Genomic DNA, 19,992 nt, shown 5'->3' on the forward strand with positions numbered 1-19,992 from the left:
GAACCCGTGTCCCCTGCACCGGCAGGCGGACTCTCAACCACTGCGCCACCGGGGAAGCCCCCAGCCTTGTCTTTTACCTATGAAATTCCTACCTAGATTCTCTGTGTATGGGTTGGAGCTCTAGCTTCAATACACATTTCCAAGTGGACCCTGCAAAAACTAACGAAGTCCAAACAGATTCTGGCACCTACCTAACTGGTTTCTTAACACTCTGGGGGACAGTAGTTACGCAGAGTGAGAGAGGCAGGAAGGAAAGGCAATTTGGAACTGTAGCTGGTGAAGGAATCCAACAACAGAATTTTACATTTACTGATAGAGGGTGTTTAAGGGGTCGGCATGTTCTACCCTACGAAATTAAGTCACCTTGCTTTGATTTTCTTAGTTGCTCTCACAGGCAAATATAGTCCTTCTTCATCTGTAAACTAAATAAATTTGTAAACACGAAGCTATTATAGGTGTCGTAAGTAACAACAATTCATTTTTGGGGAAGACTCACTGTAAACACTTTCTGTAAGTTCTCAGGGAACCGCTTACTCCTTCCTTCGTTATTGCTGGATCAGGAGTCACTGACTTGGTTGTTTTCCTCTTTATTTTCTGTGTCTGGCCTGCTCAGTGCATTTATTTCTAAACCTCAGCTGCTTTTACAAAATACTAGGAAACAGAGAATATTGGAGATAGAAGGCAGGTGTGTTTTAAGCTGTTGGATTTTACTGTTATATCACCATTTTCTTTTTTTACTCAGATTTTAAATCAGTATGTAATAATCTCCTCACGTATGGTAATATGCCTTGATAGCTTAAACCCCTTCTAATAAAATTATATGAGAGGATAATCTTTCTTTTTAAATATCTGATTTCAAAAGGTTTTCCAAACTCTGAGGTGTGATTTTTATTTTGTCTTAGAGTTAATTTTTCTTCTTCAACGATTTTCTAATTTCTTGAGAAAAGGGAGATGGGAAAAGCTTTCAGTACACAGAAATGTGTGCTGACGGCTGCTTTGCGTGTGGGCTGAAGTGGGGACCTAAGCATTCTTGTTCAAACCGATTCATAAATAAAGCAGTAAAAGAAGCAGTAAGAACTTCGATGAGTTTGCAATCAAAGGTGTTATTTCTGAAAGGTGACCAGGTCGTTGGCAAGGGAAAAAGAGTACATGCAAATTAGAAAATAAAGAAGGAAGAGCCTACCTTTTGAACCTGATAGATCTATAGAGGAGGGCAAAAGAAATTGGGAAAGAAATATAAAATCCAGTTACAGAAGTATAAACATCAGAAAGAAAGGTTCTGTAAGTACCTAGGAATATGAATAAAAGCCATATTGGAAAAAAGGTGAAAACTGGTGAAATATGAATGAAAAAAACCTCTTGAAGCCTCATTGAAATAATCAGTAATTTCATAACAGATTTTACCTTCTATTTTAGATACATTGGTGAAACACAGGCATGTCCACACAAGTCTACAAGAATCCTGCTACTATTCTAATGCAGAAGTTTGTATAACCTGTTACCGTTAATGGGAAAAAGAACTTCATCTTCAATTTAAAATTTCTTTTCACCGTGATCAAAGTTTAACAAAAAAGTACAGAAATTTAATTGGAAAGTCAACTGGTCAAATTCACAAAGAGTGAAGAAAGAGGCTTTCACATTCGGATTCATGCAGAATACGTGGAAAATTCAACAGATACAAACAGAATACCAGGAAAATTCCAGCCAAATGGAGTGATCACTGGAATATAACTGAAAAAAAATTGAAAAGCTTATTATCATACCTTGACATATTCGTTTGCTCTAGAGCTTCCTCCTAATTTTGTAGTAATCTCTAGGTAAGACTGAGATGTCTACTCCACCCATCCGTTCATTCATTCATTCAACAAAACTTTGACTGAGTCAGGCATTGTCCAAGGCACTGCCACACCTACAAGGCTTGAGACTCGGTGCTTCTAGTCCTACGTGGGTGAGCACAGATCAATATATTCAACACTATGACTACTGAACATTGTTCCTCCAACAGAAATGTTTATCAGGTCAGTAGCAACAAGAGATGCACTCTGACCATCATGAGATCACCTGGGCATCATATCACCATTTTTTTTTTCCATTAGTGTAGGTTCTCGAACAAAGTAAAAGGTTCACTCAGATTTCCCCAAGAATATCTACATATTCTCCTGAATAAATCCATTAAAAAGGAGCTCATAATCTTTGAAACAGCCCCCAAGCACAGCTAACGTAGTCGGTTCTCACCATCCGCACGGGTGAAAAGAACCATTCTGGGGGGTGCGGTGGGCGGCTAGGAGGGCTGGGGTGCCTGGGCCATCTGGATAGATCTGCAGCCGGCTCGAGGCCCCCATGTCCTCAGGGCCTGCTGGGGCTTGATGACAGGTCTACACTCCTCCAGCACTGATGACACTCTCATGCTGGCCTTGGAGGGTCCCAGGCACTAGTGTGGCTTCAACCATGACCCATCTCTGACACCCCCCAGTGGTGCTGCCAGCTTCCTGCTCTCCTGAGCCCCCAGCGACGGTCACTGCTCTCCAGGCATTCACAGCCTACGTCTGCCTGCAGCCGAGCTGACCTCCTTGTTAAGGAAAGCCTTGGTCCTGCTCAGAAGCACCTGTGCAGAGACAGGGTGGCTCGCCGGCCGGTGCAAACAGGGATTGTGTTTCTCAATTTTTACACCAAAATATCAACCCTACTAGTTAAACACGGGTCTTCCAAAGCATATTCATTTACACTTAATCAACAACTTAAAATGCCAGTGCCTGGGCTATCAGATTGTATAACCTCAGATTGTGGTGCTATTTCTAATAATAGGCCCGGAGATGTGATATGCAGAGGGGAGACCGAGGGATGTTGTCTGTACACCATCCTCAGTCCTAAAAGCGCGTCCCCAAACCTGCAAGCTTGTCTGTCTCCTCTCTCTAGATGTGCACGCGAACGCCCACGCGCACCCAAGGGCCCACTCGTGCCCCCTCCCCCAGCCCAGGACACGGGTCACGTCAAGAATCAGCTGGACGAACAGCTGCTGCTCCCGTGTTCTCGGTAACACTCAGTGGACACAAAGGTCCTTTCTGTGTTTATATGACAAGCCCTGAATCAGCACCAAGGAAAAAACTTGTTTTTCAAGGTGCACGTCTGCTTGCAAAACGCTAAGGACCACGTGGACCTTCCCCCGCCTTGGCGGCGAGTGGCAGCGTGCCCTCTGCCAAGGTTAATCCCAAGGGTGACACACTGATGCCGCCCTTTGTTTTCGCTGTTGGTCATACACTTGATCTGGAGGCAGAGGATGTAATGGGAAGCCTCCAAGCTTTGCAGCTTTTCCAGGTCCAGATCTGAATCCTGGCCAGCCACTCGCTCAGCTTTTGGGAAAGCTGTCTAATTAAGGTCCGTCTTCCTCGCCTGTCAATAAAACCCGGACAGACCCCTCTCCAGACTGTGGCAGCACCCAGTCCCGGCACCGCCACACGCCAGGGGCTCCAGGAGGTCCCTGCCAGGCCCCCCGCCCCACCCCAGATCTCTCTCTGACTACGAATAAAACATATGCGTATTTTATTTTAAACCTTTCAAATCCCTTTTTTGAGGAAGCAGACATACGCTTTAAATGGCAATGCGCTCCTGTCCCAAGCACACCGAATTTACGATAGCAAAACTGTCCTTTGTGTGAGTCAGTGCTCCTGGGCTCACACATCGATACAAACCACCGGGCAGAGCCGGGGCCCTCTCTCCATCCTCCAGGCCTCCGCCATCTGACTCTCATCACCCATGAGGCCTTCTTGCCTGTCCTGGCTTTCCCCACCTGCAGCTCCTTCATTCAGCACCTGCACTCACCCACCGTGCTGCCCGGAGTTACTTTCTCTGCTTCCTGCCTGACTGATACGGGCCCCCCACCCAGGGTGTCATTCTGCACCCAGATAATTCCCAGCGTGGGGCTGAGCCATCAGGCACATGGCCTGATCCTGAGAAAGGTCCCTGGAAACGTGTTCCCACGTCTGAAAGCATCTCTGCGGTGGCTGAATGCTGAGGGCACCCAATTAGCAAACTGCTTTTGTGCGAGACCTTCCAAGGAACTCGAATCACGACAAAACATTTTCATCCCTGTGAACCACCCGAGTGTCTTTACCGCAAGAATAAAGAATTTCAATGCAAACTATTAGACAGAGAATGGATAAACAACAAGGAACTACATTCAATATCCTGTGATAAACCATAAGGGAAAAGAATATGAAAAAATGTTTGTATATGTGTAACCAAATCACTTTGCTGTACCGCAAAAACTAACACAACACTGTAAACCAACTATACTTCAATAAAATAAATTTAAAAAAAAGAATTTCAAGATTCTAATGCCATCTACTAACCAACGACGCTGTGTGTCTCACCGAGTGAGGCAAACTATGGCATTTTTAATCGGATTTCCCAGGTTTTAATCAGATTTTCTCTGCAAAGCCCGAGGTCCTTAGCAGGTACCAGACACCCCAGGGCAGGCCACGGTGCACAGGAGCTGGGCTTGAATCTCAGCTCCTGCCAGGCCAGGATACTTCAGTCCCTGTCCTGAGAGCACAGTGGGGCTCCCAGGGCCTGGTGAGGCTGCTGTGAGGGGCAGGGCTGTGCCTGGCGTGGCAGGCGGCGGGGGGACCCTCCACACGATCACCCCCTCCCCCCACCGACATCCAATGCCCATTTAATGATACCAAGATTAAATGGCCCTGACTTAGTTTCCCATCTTTGGGTAGCAACTGCGGTTTTGCGACTTGAAATATTGCAACTGAAGTGCAGGAGTTCAGCAGCAGATCACTCTGCAGAATTAAATGCAATGGGAGGGGACTTTCTTTGACTCCAAGGGGGAAAAGGGTGCTTTGCTTTGAAAGGAGGCCCTTCAAATAAATGGTTTCTTACTTAGCCGAATTCCTCTTAACTTTCATTTTCTAAATCAAGAACTTCTGCCAAAGAACTCTGTAACAGGCTGCTTTTGTTATCAACTATATATTTAATTCAATTCTGCCCATAATTAAGGCTAGAATATATTATAATTTGGAAGATAGATATGTATGTATATACAATGCAATTCATTTTGGACTTGAGTTTGTAGAAATTTTACCTTTGTGAGAGTAACTTTCTCTCACTTGTGAGACAAATGATAAAATGATTATCATTGATAACACCACCAAGAAAACCAAAGGCAGGCCCCCTGACAGGTTCAAGGTCATCTTTCCCGAGTCCAGTGGTCCAGCTCCAACAACAGAGCGGAGGGGACAGCCACAGGCCACCAGAAACACTACCAGGCGGCCACTCAGTCAAATGTGGCAAAACCTGGAGGGGCAACAATGTATTTTGAAAAATTCTTCTTACAGCTCTTTTAAGGACTTAATATGAAAAAGACTGGGGGGTGGAGGGGAAGCAGAGGAACGAATGAGCCTCTGCTGGAGCTGGAGAATGTAGCCTCACCTCGCAAACTGTGATGAAGCCACTGCATTAACCCCCGAGCTTCCCTGCCAGTTGGTTTCCAAAGCAGAGGGCAGGGGCTGGCAGTGTCCTACACACGGGGGCTTTGCAAGTAGCCACTGAATGGACAGGAATATTCTAAACAGACATTGATGCCAGGCAGTTTGAAAAATCAATTTGCTATTTAAAATCTCTAACTTAGGGAGTTCCCTGGCGGCCCACTGCTGGGGCCCGGGTTTGATCCCTGGTCAGGGAACTGACATCTCGCAAGCCACACGGCTCGGCTCAATCAATCAACCAATCAATCAATCAAATCTCTAACTTAAAAACCAGTCCAGGCTAAGAGAACTATTCCATTAGGTGGCCTCCAACGAGGACTCTTTATGTCAGAGTCTGGTGCCCGGCTGTTGGCTGCTGTCAGGGTGATTCCTAAAGCCCAGGTGACACTGTCTCAGACAGGTTAAGTGACAAAGGTCTACAAAACAACAACACCTGTCCCTTTTCTCCACCTTCCAGTCCAAATACTTCTCCCCATAGAAGTATTTCTTCTTCACATCCCCAAGTGATGCCTAAAATACGGTCGAGGTGTGGCTGCCCCTCTGCTCGGGCCACTTCCCAACATCGCCGCCGGCGTGTTGTGTGGCCTTTCTCTCAGGGACATGTCCCCTCCATCCCCATCACTCCGGGGCCCCCGCCCTCCTGTCATCAGGACCCAGGTATGACTCTCCTAACTAACCCCCTGGGCTTGAGTTTCTAGTAACCTTCAACAGATTCTTGGAGCCACGTGGGAGAGGTTTCCTCCTCAAGTTCAAGCCTGGCCACGCCCCTCGCCCCAAGTACACACGTCCACGCGGAGTGGCAAACCCCGCAGGGAACAACAGTGAGCACCTCGCCTCTACAGGGAACGTGACCTTGGGGACCTGGCAGAAACTGCAGTGGTTTTAGGAGAAACTGGAAATCCAGACTTTAACTGAAACCTCACAAGTTTTAAGACACCGGTTCGACTTTGAAAATTTGGCTACCTGAACCAAACCAGACTCTGAGTACGAAAATCATCCCTGGGGAAAGCAGCAGGCCGCCTCTCCAACACAATACATTCAAATCTTCAAACAAGCAGAGCCGCTGGTGGGCCTGGCACGGCTGCTCCCCAGACCCCGCGAGGCCGAGGCCCACGGGAGAAGGCGGAGACTGTGGAGAGGGACTCGCTCGTGCGCTGCGTGGGCTTCAAGGTCACAGGGAAGCCCACCCCTTGAACTGCGAGTGAAAGAGCCCTCACGCTGCCCACGTGGCTTCTGGCTGCGGCTCAAGGTGGTGAACGAAAGTAGCAAACAGCATTAACAGGTGTGTAAACACATTACTGTCCACCTTCCCAGGAGGGCAGTTTCTATCCTGGTTATTTCATCCAGTGTGTATTCTGTTCTCTGTATCACACATGGGCTTCAGGCCTCATGAAACCTATGAAAAAGTGTAAAAACCACAGGGGAAGCATTTTAAACGAGACTGCTTAGCCTAAATAAATAATAACCTGTTCTGCTTTCACATTTTAATTCAGAGGATGGGCATCCTAGCTCAACAGCTAGAACCTCAAGTCCACAGCCAGCACCTCTTGGCTCCTGGCCAGAAGGCTGGGCCGGGGAGATCCACGTGGGCACGTGCTCTGTGCGCAGGCTCGTCCCAGGATCCGACAGGCTGAGTGTCCAGGATGGGCCATCTGGCATCTGTATGCTATGCCATGCCCTGGCCTGACCTTGAACCAAAGTCACAGGCACAGGTGCCTTCAAACCAAGAGCAACAGCAGAGGGGCAGGTGCCCCCGTGCGGCCCGCTCTGCCTGGAAGGAACCCTTCCGCAAGAACCGATGAGGAGCCCCGCGTTACCTCTTTCTGCTGTCGCTCCAGCTCCTTCATCCTGATCTCTCGGGCCTCTGCTCGTGCCGCACGCTTTGCCGCCAGCCTGGCCTCCGCCTGCAACAGACCAGAGATGGCATTAAGAGACAGACCAGCGGCTCCTGTCCAGGACACGGTTAACCATGATGCTCTTGTTCAGAGGTTAATAAATAGTAACACAGACTTGTAAGCGTTAAAAGGGTCCAGGAATCACAGTCACCATAGTTACAGCAGTCACGACTGACCCCTTACTAAATGCCAATGGGTGCTATTCTGAGGGCTTCGTGTATATTATGCCGTGGACTCCTCGTAACAGCCCTATTGGGGAGATGGTGTTACCCCAGGTCACTGGTTGAACCCCTCCCTTTACAGACCAGGAAGCAGAGGCCCGGAGACGCCACCAGACCTGTCCAAGGTCACCGGGCTGAGACTCTGCCCCTGCTTTCCAGAACTCCTGTCCAGTCACCCTTCACTACTCCCCGCTGCCCCCCAGCTGCCCCTCAGCACCTGAGCCCTGGGAAGCCCATCTTTTCTCAAGCAAGACATCTTCCACCAGAGCAGAGTGGTTCCAGCTGTTACATTAAAACAAAATCTGGCTCCATTTAACTACCTGTCAACTTGCAGCTGATTTGCCCTATTCTACTCAAGAGCATCTAAGACGCTTGACCAGGACCAACCGACGTCGTCGGATCCGGCACCTGAGCCCTGTTTCTCATTCTACAAATCTCGAGCTTATTCATTATCGCAGGTGATACAACGGCCCAGCGAGGTGAACGGTGCAAGGGGACCAGGATCCAGGTTTTCTGGTGTCAAACAAATCCGTCCTTTCCACTTAATTTTTTATGGGAATACACTTGTGATTCTTCCAACAGTTCTGACAGCTTTCGCTGCTCCCTAGGTCATCTTAAAACGGGGCCTTTGGAGACGGCCACGTGCTTCTGATGTGGTCATTGGGGCCAGCAAGCAGTGAGGTGGTCCAATGTCCTGTTGTCCAGTTTCTTCCCAAAGGCCAGGCACCCTGTACCGCAGGCTCCCTCCAGGACCGTGGCTCCTCACGTCAAGGACGTCCCTCGCCCTCACCCCACAATTACATTACACAGAACTACAAATTCATCTTCTAAGTTCTAATCTAAGTTGAAAACTGACCACAGCTGATCTGTCAAAGATTAGCTAGCTAATGTCCTCATAAGGAATTTATTCTATAACCCTCTTCGTTCATGCGGTTTTTTTTTTCTTTTTTGCGGTACGCGGGCCTCTCACCACCGCGGCCTCTCCTGCCGCGGAGCACAGGCTCCGGATGCGCAGGCCCAGCGGCCATGGCTCACGGGCCCAGCCGCTCCGCGGCATGCGGGATCCTCCTGGACCGGGGCACGAACCCGTGTCCCCCGCATCGTCAGGCGGACTCCCAACCACTGCGCCACCAGGGAAGCCCCATGTGGTTTCCTTATCAACCCAAGCCCAGGTCCTTCAAATCAAGGATGTCAAAAATCACAACTGCATCAGAACTTTGATACCTCATTGCCATTTTCAATTTTCTAAACCATGTTACATTGTGTGATGAGCCACTCGCTCAGGGTCTATAAAAAGATCCAGCCAAAACGGAGGGGAGAGGAGGGGAGGGGAGGGGAAGGTTTGATAGACTGACATCTGGGTACACTGACTACCTATAGCCTCATCAACGGGCCAGCAAGAGGTCTGCGTCCACGCTGAGTGCAGCTGCCTCTCCAGCCCTTCCTGGGCTCCCTGGCTGTTGGCCCAGGGTCTAAGCCGGTGTGGACCAGGCAGCCACAGCCCATCAGCTTGGGGAGGGGGCGGTGAGGAACAGCGAGGGGATTTAGGAAAAAAGAAGGGAGGGCATGGAGGAAGAAGAGGCGGGTGGAGGAGTGAGAACGTGAGAAAGAGGCTGGAAGCAGGAGGGGCTGCCAGAGGGGGACAGGGGAGAGAGGCGTGTGGCAGGCAGGGTTCTAGGATGGTCTCCGAGATTCCCGTCACTGCTGTACATGCTCTTCATTCTCCTCTCCCCTTGAGGGTGGCCAGAACGGTGAGTATGACAGATGTCACTCCTGTGACTGGGTTACATTATACTGCAAAGAGAAATGCACTAGTAATGAAGGTCCCTCGTCAGCTGACTTCGAGTTCATCAAAACAGAGCTCCAGGGTGGGCCTGGCCTCATCAGGTGAGCCCCGGAAAAGTAGGCCTGGAGGTCAGACAGACTCCTGCCGGCCTCGCAAAAGCAAGCTGCCACGTGCGAGAGGGCCTGTGAGGGGTCGCATGACAAAGAATGAGAGCGGCCCAGCTGACAGCCAGCAGGAAAATGGGACCTCAGTCCCGCAACAGGAGGACGTGAACGCCACCAACAACCACGTGAGCTGGGAACAGGACTCTGAGCTCCAGAACGGATGCAGCCTGGCCGAGACCTTGACTGCAGCCTCGGGAGACCCTGAGCAGAGGGACCCAGTAGGCTGTGCCCAAACTCCTGACCCACGGGAACTGTGAGATAATCAGCATGTGCTGCTCTAAGCTGCCACATTTGTGGGTATCTGTCCTGCATCAGCAGACGACTGACATGAGGTGGTGAGGTCTGGGATGATTCCTGCTCACACAGCGTGGGTGCCTCTGTGACTAAGGAGCCCGAGCCCCTGCACGCCCACCTCCTCCCCAGCCTGTCCGGCCAGCCCCCTCCTCTGCTCGAACTCCTCTTGGGACCGGAGCAGAGATCCTCGAAGAGACCACCTCTCTGAGCAGGTGGTCCCTGCCACCTGAGACGGCCTCCCCACCAGACTGGCAGGCCTCCAAAATCATGTCCCATCAGACCCCAGCTACTCTGGTGGGCCTCTACCCACCAGCAAAGGGCTCCCATCATGGCCCACCTCCTCTCTGGTCCTCACGTCCACCCAGCATGTCTGTCCTGTCCGTGAGAACAACCCCCGACCTGAGGGACCTGGGCTTGGGTTGACAAAGGGACCACATGAATGAATGAAGTTACAGGACAACCTCCCTGTGAGGACACGAGCTAGCCTACCCTGAAGACAGATCGATATGGCCAAGCTTCACCTTCGATTAGAATGTGGAAAGGAGATAAATAATTCAGCACAGTTTCAAATGCTTGCAGTCACCGCCATATGAAGCACCTCCATCTCACAGGATTCTTACATGACTCATATGTGGAGAACAAGGCTCTCATAACACAGGAAGTGGTAACAACCATGCTTGCTTCTGGGACTCGGGCTAAAAGCTAACAGATACACGAGCCAACGTCTGAAGGGGCACAACACCTATGCACAGCCAACTTCATTAGCACAAAACCACTATCAGCAGAATAACCCCAACACAACCTGAGATGCCTAAAAGAAAAACCACACGGAGCTCTGACAACACAATTCACTCTAAAACGCCGACACTGCCAAGAACACAAAACAGCCAGACACAGAGCATCACCGATGATGCTCATTTAAGACAGCACCAGGGGAAATGTTTGATAAGATCAGTCAGTCGTTCAATGAACAGAAAGTACAAAATAGCGATGGTCCACCCTGGTGACCTGCAGGCACGAGTTCATTCCCCCCAAAATTTCCAGGGAGGCCCAGCCCTGCCCTCCAGTTGCCAACCATCAACCGAGCAGTTCCAGGGGTCGACGTGGCCCCGGCCAGGGCTTCGGTGATGCAGGACAAACCCGTTGTGGACTGACGCTTTTGTAAAATACAAACTCACACGCTTGAGGTCACAGCCAGGTCACACTGTTTGAGTCTCCAAACGCACACTTTCACTTTCTGTCCCTCGCCTGGAGGGGACTGCAGCTTCCTGGCCACCAGCACTCCGGCCCAGGCCTCGCAGCACTGCCGAGACTGCAGGGGAAGGACTTTCAACGTGCAGTCTGGGGCCCCAGTCTCAGGGGGTGCCCACAAAGCTCTCGGGGACCATGTACAAGTGACAAGCGCTACGGTGGGTGAGAAACCGTGCTGGGGCTGCTCTGGAGGAGAACGTAACCCGTCCGGGTGTCGGGAAGGCGTCCTGGAGGATGGGGGCCCGAAGCCAACGCCGACGGGCAAAGAGGAGAAGGCCAGGCGAGGGGGCGGGCGGCAAGGGGCCAGGACGGGGCAGCGGAGTCCCGAGGGCCTTGCTACCTGGAACCTCATCTTGAAGGAACGCGGAACCACTGACGGGTCTGAAGAAGGCAGAGCACAGCGGGGTCTGACTTTCACTTTAGAAACGTGGCTCTGGCTGAATGTGGGGACCAGGGGCGGGGTGGGGAGGGCGGCATGAGACCCGGGAAGTATGGAGAGGCTGCTTCTGAGCGGGGGCGGGGGGGGGGGACGAAGCCGGGCGGAGAGGCGAGAGGGCCCTGGAGGGAATGTCAGGTGCCCAGGGTCCCAAGGAGGCCCACGCGGCCCCAGGGGCCAGCCCGCGCCACGTTGGATGCCACTCACCCAAACCCGAACCCGGGTACACGGTCTGCTGACGCCTCCGGCCTCGGAGGTGGGGCATTTCTCCACCCTGACCCCCTCCCCGCCACGCTCCCAACCTCAAGGAAGACGACAGTGGCCGAAGGGAAAGGATGGGGCCAAGGAGACGGACCTATGGCATTTAGGGCACAAACGATAAACTGCACAGGCCTGTAAAGCAAGGTTTGGGAAACGAGACTTCCCAGGCTCCCCCTCCCCACGCCCGCGATGGCTCTCAGCCGTCGTCCTTCAGCTCCCACTGGAGGTCAAGGTCAGTGGGTCTTCCACTGGCTACTAGCCCCCGGCCTGCTCGCTGTGACCGCACGACGCTGGCAGGGCCACGCTCCCACCCAGAGCTTGGTGGCCGGGCCGGTCCAGCTGCTCGTCCCTCAGCCCACCGTCCTTGAAAGGGGCTCTGGAACAGGCGTAGCTCCGGACACCAAATCCTCCTTTTCTGGCCCAAGAGCATCTTTGTTGAGATACACGCTGAGACATTCAAGGATGATGTGATACGACCTCGCTCAGGTGGGGAAAGTGGCCGTAGGCTGGCAGCTGTGGGGCTGGTGGCAGGAAGGGGGGGCCCTTGTGCCCCAGCGGCAGCCTCTGGGGCTTGTGAAAGATGCAGTCTCCAGCCCCACCCCAGACCGCTGAGTCAGGGCCTCGGGTGCGGCCAGTCTGGGCTTCAACCCGCCCCCAGGGAGCTGCCTGCTCCCCCCAGTGCGACGACCTCTGCTTTCTGTTATCCCATCTCCGCTTGGGTTATGTTTGACGTTTTTCATAATAAATAGCAAACATTTTTTGAAGGAAGGAAGGGGGGGGGGTGGGGGAAGGGAGCAGAGGCTGAAAGGGAGAGAAAGAGAGGGAAAGAAAGAAATGAAGAAGCCCCAAGGCCAAGCTCACTGCTGCGGGAAGGTCGCCTGGCGCCATCGCTAAAAACCCTTGCAGTGTTGCCCCCCAGCCCTCACCATTGGGCCCCCTTCCTGTTCCCGCGCACCTCCAGGATTAGGGAGGAGCTGTCCCAGCCGGGCCTCCTCTGACGAGATGCAGGTTCCCTGGCTTTCTCAGGACCGCCCAGTGTTGGTGGGGAACGAACGCCAGAGTCCCAGCCCCCTCACAGGGGACACAGTCCCCCAGGATCCTACCCTCCTGACCTGGAACCTCATAAACAGAGCTTTACAGACATGGGGCTTTCAAGCAAGGCACCCTTTGATGGTGGAGATGGTTGGGAAGAGAAGATTCCTTTTATCACCAAAGTTGCCTCCTAATAATCCTAAAAAGCTGAACCCTTGATTCCGAAGTTCCACTTTTACATTTAATTTTGCCAGAGATAAATAAGACAACGCTCTGACACTAAGGTGATGTGTATGGTCCGAGAGATGCTAAAACCACACAAAGCAGCACAAGTCCGAGCGCCAGGGCCTCCTAAACAAATGGCTAAAAACAGCCAGGCGCGCCCAGCCAGGGTCTGGGACACCAGCCCTACGGCACCCTGCAGGTCCAGGGGCGGAAGCACGGAGGCCACCGGCCAAGGGCCCGGCCACAGGGGCGCACAGGCTGGTTGAGGCGGTAGACAGCCAAAGTGATGCTTCTCTCTGAAATACCCTCTCTCGGTGGCCCAGACCCGGGCTGGGCTGGAGAAAGGCTGGAGGGTTATGTGAAAACGTCACTGGCAAAAACAGGAGTTACTTTGGTGATGGGTCTCTGCACTGGGCCGAGGGCTTGATCAGCTCTAGTTCTAGATCGGACCACAGAGCAGAAGTGGCTTCTACCAGAGCGGGACACAAAAGTCAGCGGATAAACAGACGCACGCCTCTTCTACCAGTGACCCTGACAGGACTCCTGCTTGGAGCACCAGAAACTCCCAGCTGCAATAAAACTGTCATCCAGAGACAACGGCTGCTCGTTTCTTCAGGGTCAGGGAACTCAGGGACAGCCCCCTGCTTGGCCTGGGGACTGAACAAAACTAAAAGAGAAGTTATGCACCAGGATGGGAGGAGAAAACCCTGGGTGAGGCGTGTCCTTCCCTCCGAGCCCGGCCCCTGCACAGCTTCCTTCCTCCCTGACCTCCTGTCTGTGCTGGAGGTTTTGTAAGCAGTGGTGGACACAGCCCGAGGGTGCAGCAACCACACACCGCCCCCAGTACCCCGCACCCCAATTCCAGTGATGTCGGGGGCTCTAAGAGCTCTGATAATATCTGTATCCTTTTGTGGCTCCTACCCGTTCAACCCCACATCATGATCTTCGAAAAGCAGAAACGCGATAAACATTGGTGGAACCAAAGTCCTGCCTGCTTGGAGAGGACAGAGGTGCCCAGGACGTAGTCTCAGCAGCTTTCTAAAAAGCCCCACACGACTTCCGGAGTCCCGACTCTGTCTGCATATTTCCTGAGCTTCGAAGCTTTCCTGGGATTCAAGCATGGTGTGGAATTCTATATGCCAAGACCTCTCACCCCGCAGTCCCAGAAAAAGTTCTTATTCTGTTCTTAAATTCTCCTGGGGTTCCAGAATTCTACATGGAAGCTGGACGGGGTTTATGAGCTGTAACTCTAGGACGACTCTTGAGAAATGGGCCTGAGCTGCTTCGTCATCTCCTCCACCTAGGAGAAAGCCCTGGAGCCTGGAAGGGCACCGAGATGATGCTCTGGGAGCCGCTCCCCGTCGGCCCTGCAGAGCCCGGGGAGACTTACTGCTCATTACTGACGTGCGGATCAGTGACCCTAATGCTCTGTGATGGCAGAATTTTCTTCAGGCCACGTGATATGTTACCACTGTAGTTTATAACCTCTTGGGAAAAGTTAAAGGATGTATTTAAGGTTCACCCATGTGAATATAATAGGAATATCATGCAGTTGAAGCCAGCAGTGTGACAAAGAACCGGTTCTGTTTAGAAACAAGCAGGGGCCCTCTGTCTCCACGTGTGACTGTTCCTGGGAATGAGGAAGGACTACAGCTCCTGTTGGGCAAGGCTGAAATCTCAGAGTCGCTGGTGAACACACACAGCCCCATGTTAAAGCGATTTACAACATGCTGCAGACAGTGCAAAGGAACCATGAGGCTGTGATACAGAATCCCTTTCCTGACTTGCCATTTCTTTTTTCTTTTTTTCTTGAAGTAGAACTGAGTTACAATGTTGTGTTACTTTCAGGTATACAGCAAAGTGATTCAGTTATTTTTTTCATATCATATTCTATTATAGGTTATTACAAGATATTAAATATAATACCCTGTGCTGTAAGATATATCCTTGTTGCTTATCTATCTTATATACAGTAGTTAGTATCTGTTAATCCCAAACTCCTCATTTGTTCTCCCTCCCTCCCTCCCTCCCTTTCCCTTTTGGTAACCATAAGTTTGCTTTTTAAGTCTGTGAGTCTGTTTCTGTTTTGTACATAGATTCATTTGTATTATTATTAGATTCCACATATAGGTGACATCATATGGTATTTGTCTTTCTCTGTCTGACTTCACTAAGTATGACAATATCTAGGTCCCTCCATGTTGCTGCAAATGGCATGATTTCATTCTTTTTTATGGCTGAGTAATATTCCATTGTGTATATACACCACATCTTCTATCCATTCCTCTGTCCATGGACATTTAGGTTGTTTCATATCTTGGCTACTGTAAATAGCGATGCTATGAACAGTGGGGTGCATGTATCTTTCTGAATTAGAGTTTTTGTCTTTTCTGGATATATGCCCAGGAGTGGGATTGCTGGATCATATGACAACTCTATTTTTGGTTTTTTGTTTTTTTTTGTTTATTTTCAGTACACGGGCCTCTCACTGTTGTGGCCTCTCCCTATTTTTGGTTTTTAAAGGAACCTTCATAGTGGCTGCACCAACTTACATCCCCACCGGCAGTGCAGGAGGGCTCCCCTTTCTCCACACCCCCTCCAGCATTTACTATTTGTAGACTTTTTAATGATGGCAGTTCTGGCTGGTGTGAGGTGATACCCCATAGTGCTTTTAATTTGCATTTCTCTAATAATTAGCGATGTTGAGCACCTTTTCACATGCCTGTTGGCCATCTGTATGTCTTTTTTGAAGAAATGTCTATTGAGGTCTTCTGTCCATATTTTGGTTGGGTTGTTTGTTTTATTGAGCTGTATGAGCTGTGTGTATATTTTGGATATTAAGCCCTTGTCAGTCCCATCCTTTGCATGTATTTTCTCCCAGTCCGTAGGCTGTCTTTTCCTTTTGTTTATGGTTTCCTTTGCTGTGCAAAAGCTTTTAAGTTTAATTAGTTCCCATTTGTTTATTTTTGTTTTTATTTCTTTTGCCTTGGGAGACTGCTTTTGGGAGATCTAAGAAAATTTCGCTATAATTTGTCAGAGAATATTTTGCCTATGTTCTCTTCTAGGGGTTTTATGGTGTCATGTCTTATATTTAAGTCTTTAAAGCATTTTGAGTTTATTTTTGTATATGGTGTGAGGGAGTGTTCTAATTTCACTGATTTACATGCAGCTGTCCAGTTTTCCCAGCACCACTTGTTGAAGAGACTGTCTTTTCTCCACTGTATATTCTTGCCTCCTCTGTTGTAGATTAATTGACCGTAAGTGTGTGGGTTTATTTATGAGCTCTCTGTTCTGTTCCATTGGTCTATATGTTTGTTTTTGTGCCAATATCACGCTGTTCTGATTACTGTAGTTTTGTAGTACTGTCTGAAGTCTGGTAAGGTTATGCCTCCAGCTTTGTTCTTTTTCCTCAGAAGTGCTTGGGCAATTCTGGGCCTTCTTTGATTCCATATAAATTTTAGGATGATGTGTTCTAGTTCTATGGGTATGGTGTCATGGGTATGTTGATAGGGATTGCATTGAATCTGTAGATTGCTTTGGGTAGTGTGGCCATTTTAACAATATTAATTCTTCCAGTCCAAGAGCACGGGATATCTTTTCATGTCTTTGAATCATCTTCAGTTTCCTTAATCAACATTTTATAATTTTCAGCAGATAATTTTTTTTTTTTTTTTTTTGCCGTACGTGGGCCTCTCACTGCTATAGCCTCTCCCATCGTGGGGCACAGGCTCCGGACGCACAGGCTCAGCGGCCATGGCCCACGGGCCCAACCGCTCCGTGGCACGTGGGATCCTCCCGGACCGGGGCATGAACCCGCGTCCCCTGCATCAGCAGGCGGACTCTCAACCACTGCGCCACCAGGGAAGCCCCAGCTTATCACCTTGGTTAAGTTTATTCCTAGGTATTTATTTTGACGTGATTTTAAACAAGATTTTTTTTTACTTTATCTTCCTGATACTTCCTTATTAGTGTAAAGAAATGCAGCAGATTTCTGTATATTAATCTTGTATCCTGCTGCCTTCCTGAATTCATTTATTAGTTCTAACAGTTTCTGTGTGGAGACTTTAGGGTTCTCTATACAGAGTATCATCTAATCTACAAATAGTGACAATTTTACCTCTTCCCTTCCAATTCGGATACGTTGTATTCCTTTTTCTTGTCTGGTTGCTATGACTAGGACTTCCAATACTATGTTGAATAGAAGTGGTGAGAGTGGGCATCCTTATCCTTTTCCTGAATTTAGCTGGAAGGCTTTCAGCTTTTCACTACTGAGTATTATGTTGGCTGTGGGTTTGTCGTAAATGGCTTTTATTATGTTGAGATATGTCCCCTCTATAACCACTTTGGTGAGAGTTTCTATCATGAATGGAATGTTGAATTTCATCATATGCTTTTTCTGCATCTATTGAGATGACCATGTGGTTTCTGTCTTTCCTTTAGTTGATGTGGTGTATCACATTGATCGATTTGCGTATGTTGAACCATCCTTGCCACCCTGGAATGAATCCGACTTGATTATGTGTATGATCTTTTTTAATGTATTGTTGTATTTAGTTTGCTAATATTTTGTTGAGGATTTTTGCATCTATATTCATCAAAGATATTGGCCTGCAATTTTGTTTTTTTTGTAGTGTCTTTGTCTGGTTTTGGTGTCAGGGTGGTGGTGGCTTCATAGAATGAATTTGGGAGTGTTCCCTCTTCCTTTCAATTTTTTTGGAATAGTTTGAGAAGGATACCTATAATGAGTTCCTCCTTGTATATTTGGTAGAATTCCCAAGTGAAGCCATCTAGTCCTGGACTTTTGTTTGCAGGGAGGTTGTTTTTTGTTTTTGTTTTTGTTTTAATTACAGATTCTATTTCACTTCTAGTAATCAGTCTGTTCAAATTAGCTGTTTCTTCCTGACTCAGTTTTGGCAGGCTGTATGTTTCTAGAAACTTGTCCATGTCTTCTAGGTTGTGCAGTTCGTTGGCACGTAACTGTTCATAGTATTCTCTTACAATTCTTTGTATTTCTGTGGTCTCAGTTGTTATTTCTTCTCCTTCATTTCTTATCTTGTTTATTTGGGTCCTCCCTCTTTTCTTCTTGGTGAGCCTGCCTAGAGGTTTGTTGATCTTGTTTATCTTTTTAAAAAACCAGCTCTTGGTTTTATTGATCTTTTCTATATTTTAATCTCTATTTTATTTATTTCCTCTCTGATCTTTATTATTTTCCTGAGTTGACTTTGCTACAGGAAGTGGCAACCGCTACCAACTTCTGTTTTCTATGTAAACCCCCAATTCCTCATATGCAGTAGATTCTAAAAATAGTTTGCTGTTCAAAGCAACCAAGCAGACTGGGCAATGTGTTCTCCTGCACAGGCAGGAACAGGAGCGGGAGCGTATACCAGCTGGCAGCTCGGAAACAGTGGCGATCCTGGCCTCTGTACCACATGTGTCCACGGCCCCCGTGTCCCTCAGCTGCCACGTGCATTTTACTCCACTCTCAACATCTCATCTTTCCAACCCCTCGCTCAGGCAATCACGATAAGTTCCCCCACGAGGGGGCCTGCTCTTTACAGCCATGACTGTAATTATGATGGCCACGGAGAAGAAGGCACTTTGGGATGACAGTTGTCAATGGGGGAAGTGCCAACGCTTGAGAGGGCATTCTGGAACTGCTGGGGGGGGGGTGCTGGGAAGTCACAGTGACTGGAGGAGGGGACTGATGGCATTTAGGGGCAGGGCGTGGTATGCCAACCATCCTGTACTCAGACAGGCCCACACAATGAGGAACTTCCCCATTGGCTACTCAGGCAGATAGAAAAACCACATTATAACTTTCAGACCTACAAATTCATTCCAACTCACTTATAAATTCAAAATACATTCTGAGTAGTTTTAACATACACTGAACATTCCAAGAATGCAATCTGCGTGGAAGTCAAGGGAAGATCATACACGGCTTTGTTCAGAACCTTCCCAAGAGTTACTCTCAATATTCACATTCTGTCACTGCAATTTACTTTCATTTTATTTCTTTTTAATGTTACAGTTAAAACATTATATTGACCTGAAATTATGTGTGAAGGAAGATTGTACCACCTAGGAACTTCATTTCAGGTTAGTAATAAGGATGTTAAAAACTTGTTATAAAAAAGGGGCACTGGGTCTGACAGAGCTGCAAACCACAGTTTTAAAACTTCGGGGTGGGATGAGGGGGAATGAACCCCTCTACTGCACAGCCATGCTTGTTGAAACAGCCCAGGCACAGGTTCAGGGCACAGGTCTGGGGACCAGTGCTTAAGCCACAAAATAAACAAGACACGTTATCAATTTTACTTGACGATTTGGAGGACATAAAGTTAAGGACTAAAGTTTAACTGGTTATTTAAAACACTATGTTTCCATCAAAATCAAATCAGATGAGTTACGGACTGTAAAATGATCACGGAATTTTATGATAGAACAGCAGCCTTCAAAGAAGCCTTTACCTCGCAAGGCCACTTTACGTCACTGCTTGTGAGGGGCTGGCTCGTGGGGGACCAGGTGGAAAAGCTACCTCTCGCGGCTGTGACTGTGGTGTTCTCAGCGGGGCCCTGAGTTTCCGAAGACAGAGACTGTCCAGAGAGGGGTCTCGAGACCAAGCTACCAGCGCTGGCTCTGTGGCTGACCCATTATGTGAACTTGGACAAACTGTACCACTTCTGAACACTAGCCCTCAATACCGGGGGCAAGGGGACCAGGTGACGTGATCTCTGGGTGCTCCCTTTGCCTCTGAAATGCTATGTCTCTACACTGGGGCGAATTCTTTGCACCCTGAGACTGTCCATAGAGTTCTCTTTCCCCATTTTGCTACTGGAAACCTCCTGACTTTGCTTCTCAGAAAAACATACCAGAATAACAAACAGTTTAATCAGGAACAAAATTATTCACGGTCCTTTATCGACAGCAGACTA

The 19,992-nt window shown here is 49.0% G+C and overlaps 1 protein-coding gene across 17 annotated transcripts in view; it reads right to left on the bottom strand.

Annotated features, from left to right (window-relative positions):
* LRRFIP1 (LRR binding FLII interacting protein 1) overlaps nucleotides 1-19,992 on the bottom strand; it is a 142,103-nt gene that overhangs the window by 59,704 nt on the left and 62,407 nt on the right. For 12 of the 17 annotated variants that reach the window (XM_082657633.1, XM_082657636.1, XM_082657644.1 and 9 more), the window contains 2 exons: nucleotides 7,310-7,396; nucleotides 1,184-1,201 (listed from right to left, as the gene is read on the bottom strand). In XM_082657633.1, the coding sequence (XP_082513759.1) occupies nucleotides 1,184-1,201; nucleotides 7,310-7,396 (105 nt within the window). The remainder of the gene's footprint in view (nucleotides 1-1,183; nucleotides 1,202-7,309; nucleotides 7,397-19,992) is intronic. The other 5 variants (XM_082657634.1, XM_082657635.1, XM_082657630.1 and 2 more) reach the window with 1 other exon arrangement.

Source organism: Grampus griseus, assembly GCF_964374135.1.
Source record: "Grampus griseus genome assembly, chromosome: 7".
In the NCBI taxonomy this organism is placed as follows: domain Eukaryota; kingdom Metazoa; phylum Chordata; class Mammalia; order Artiodactyla; family Delphinidae; genus Grampus; species Grampus griseus.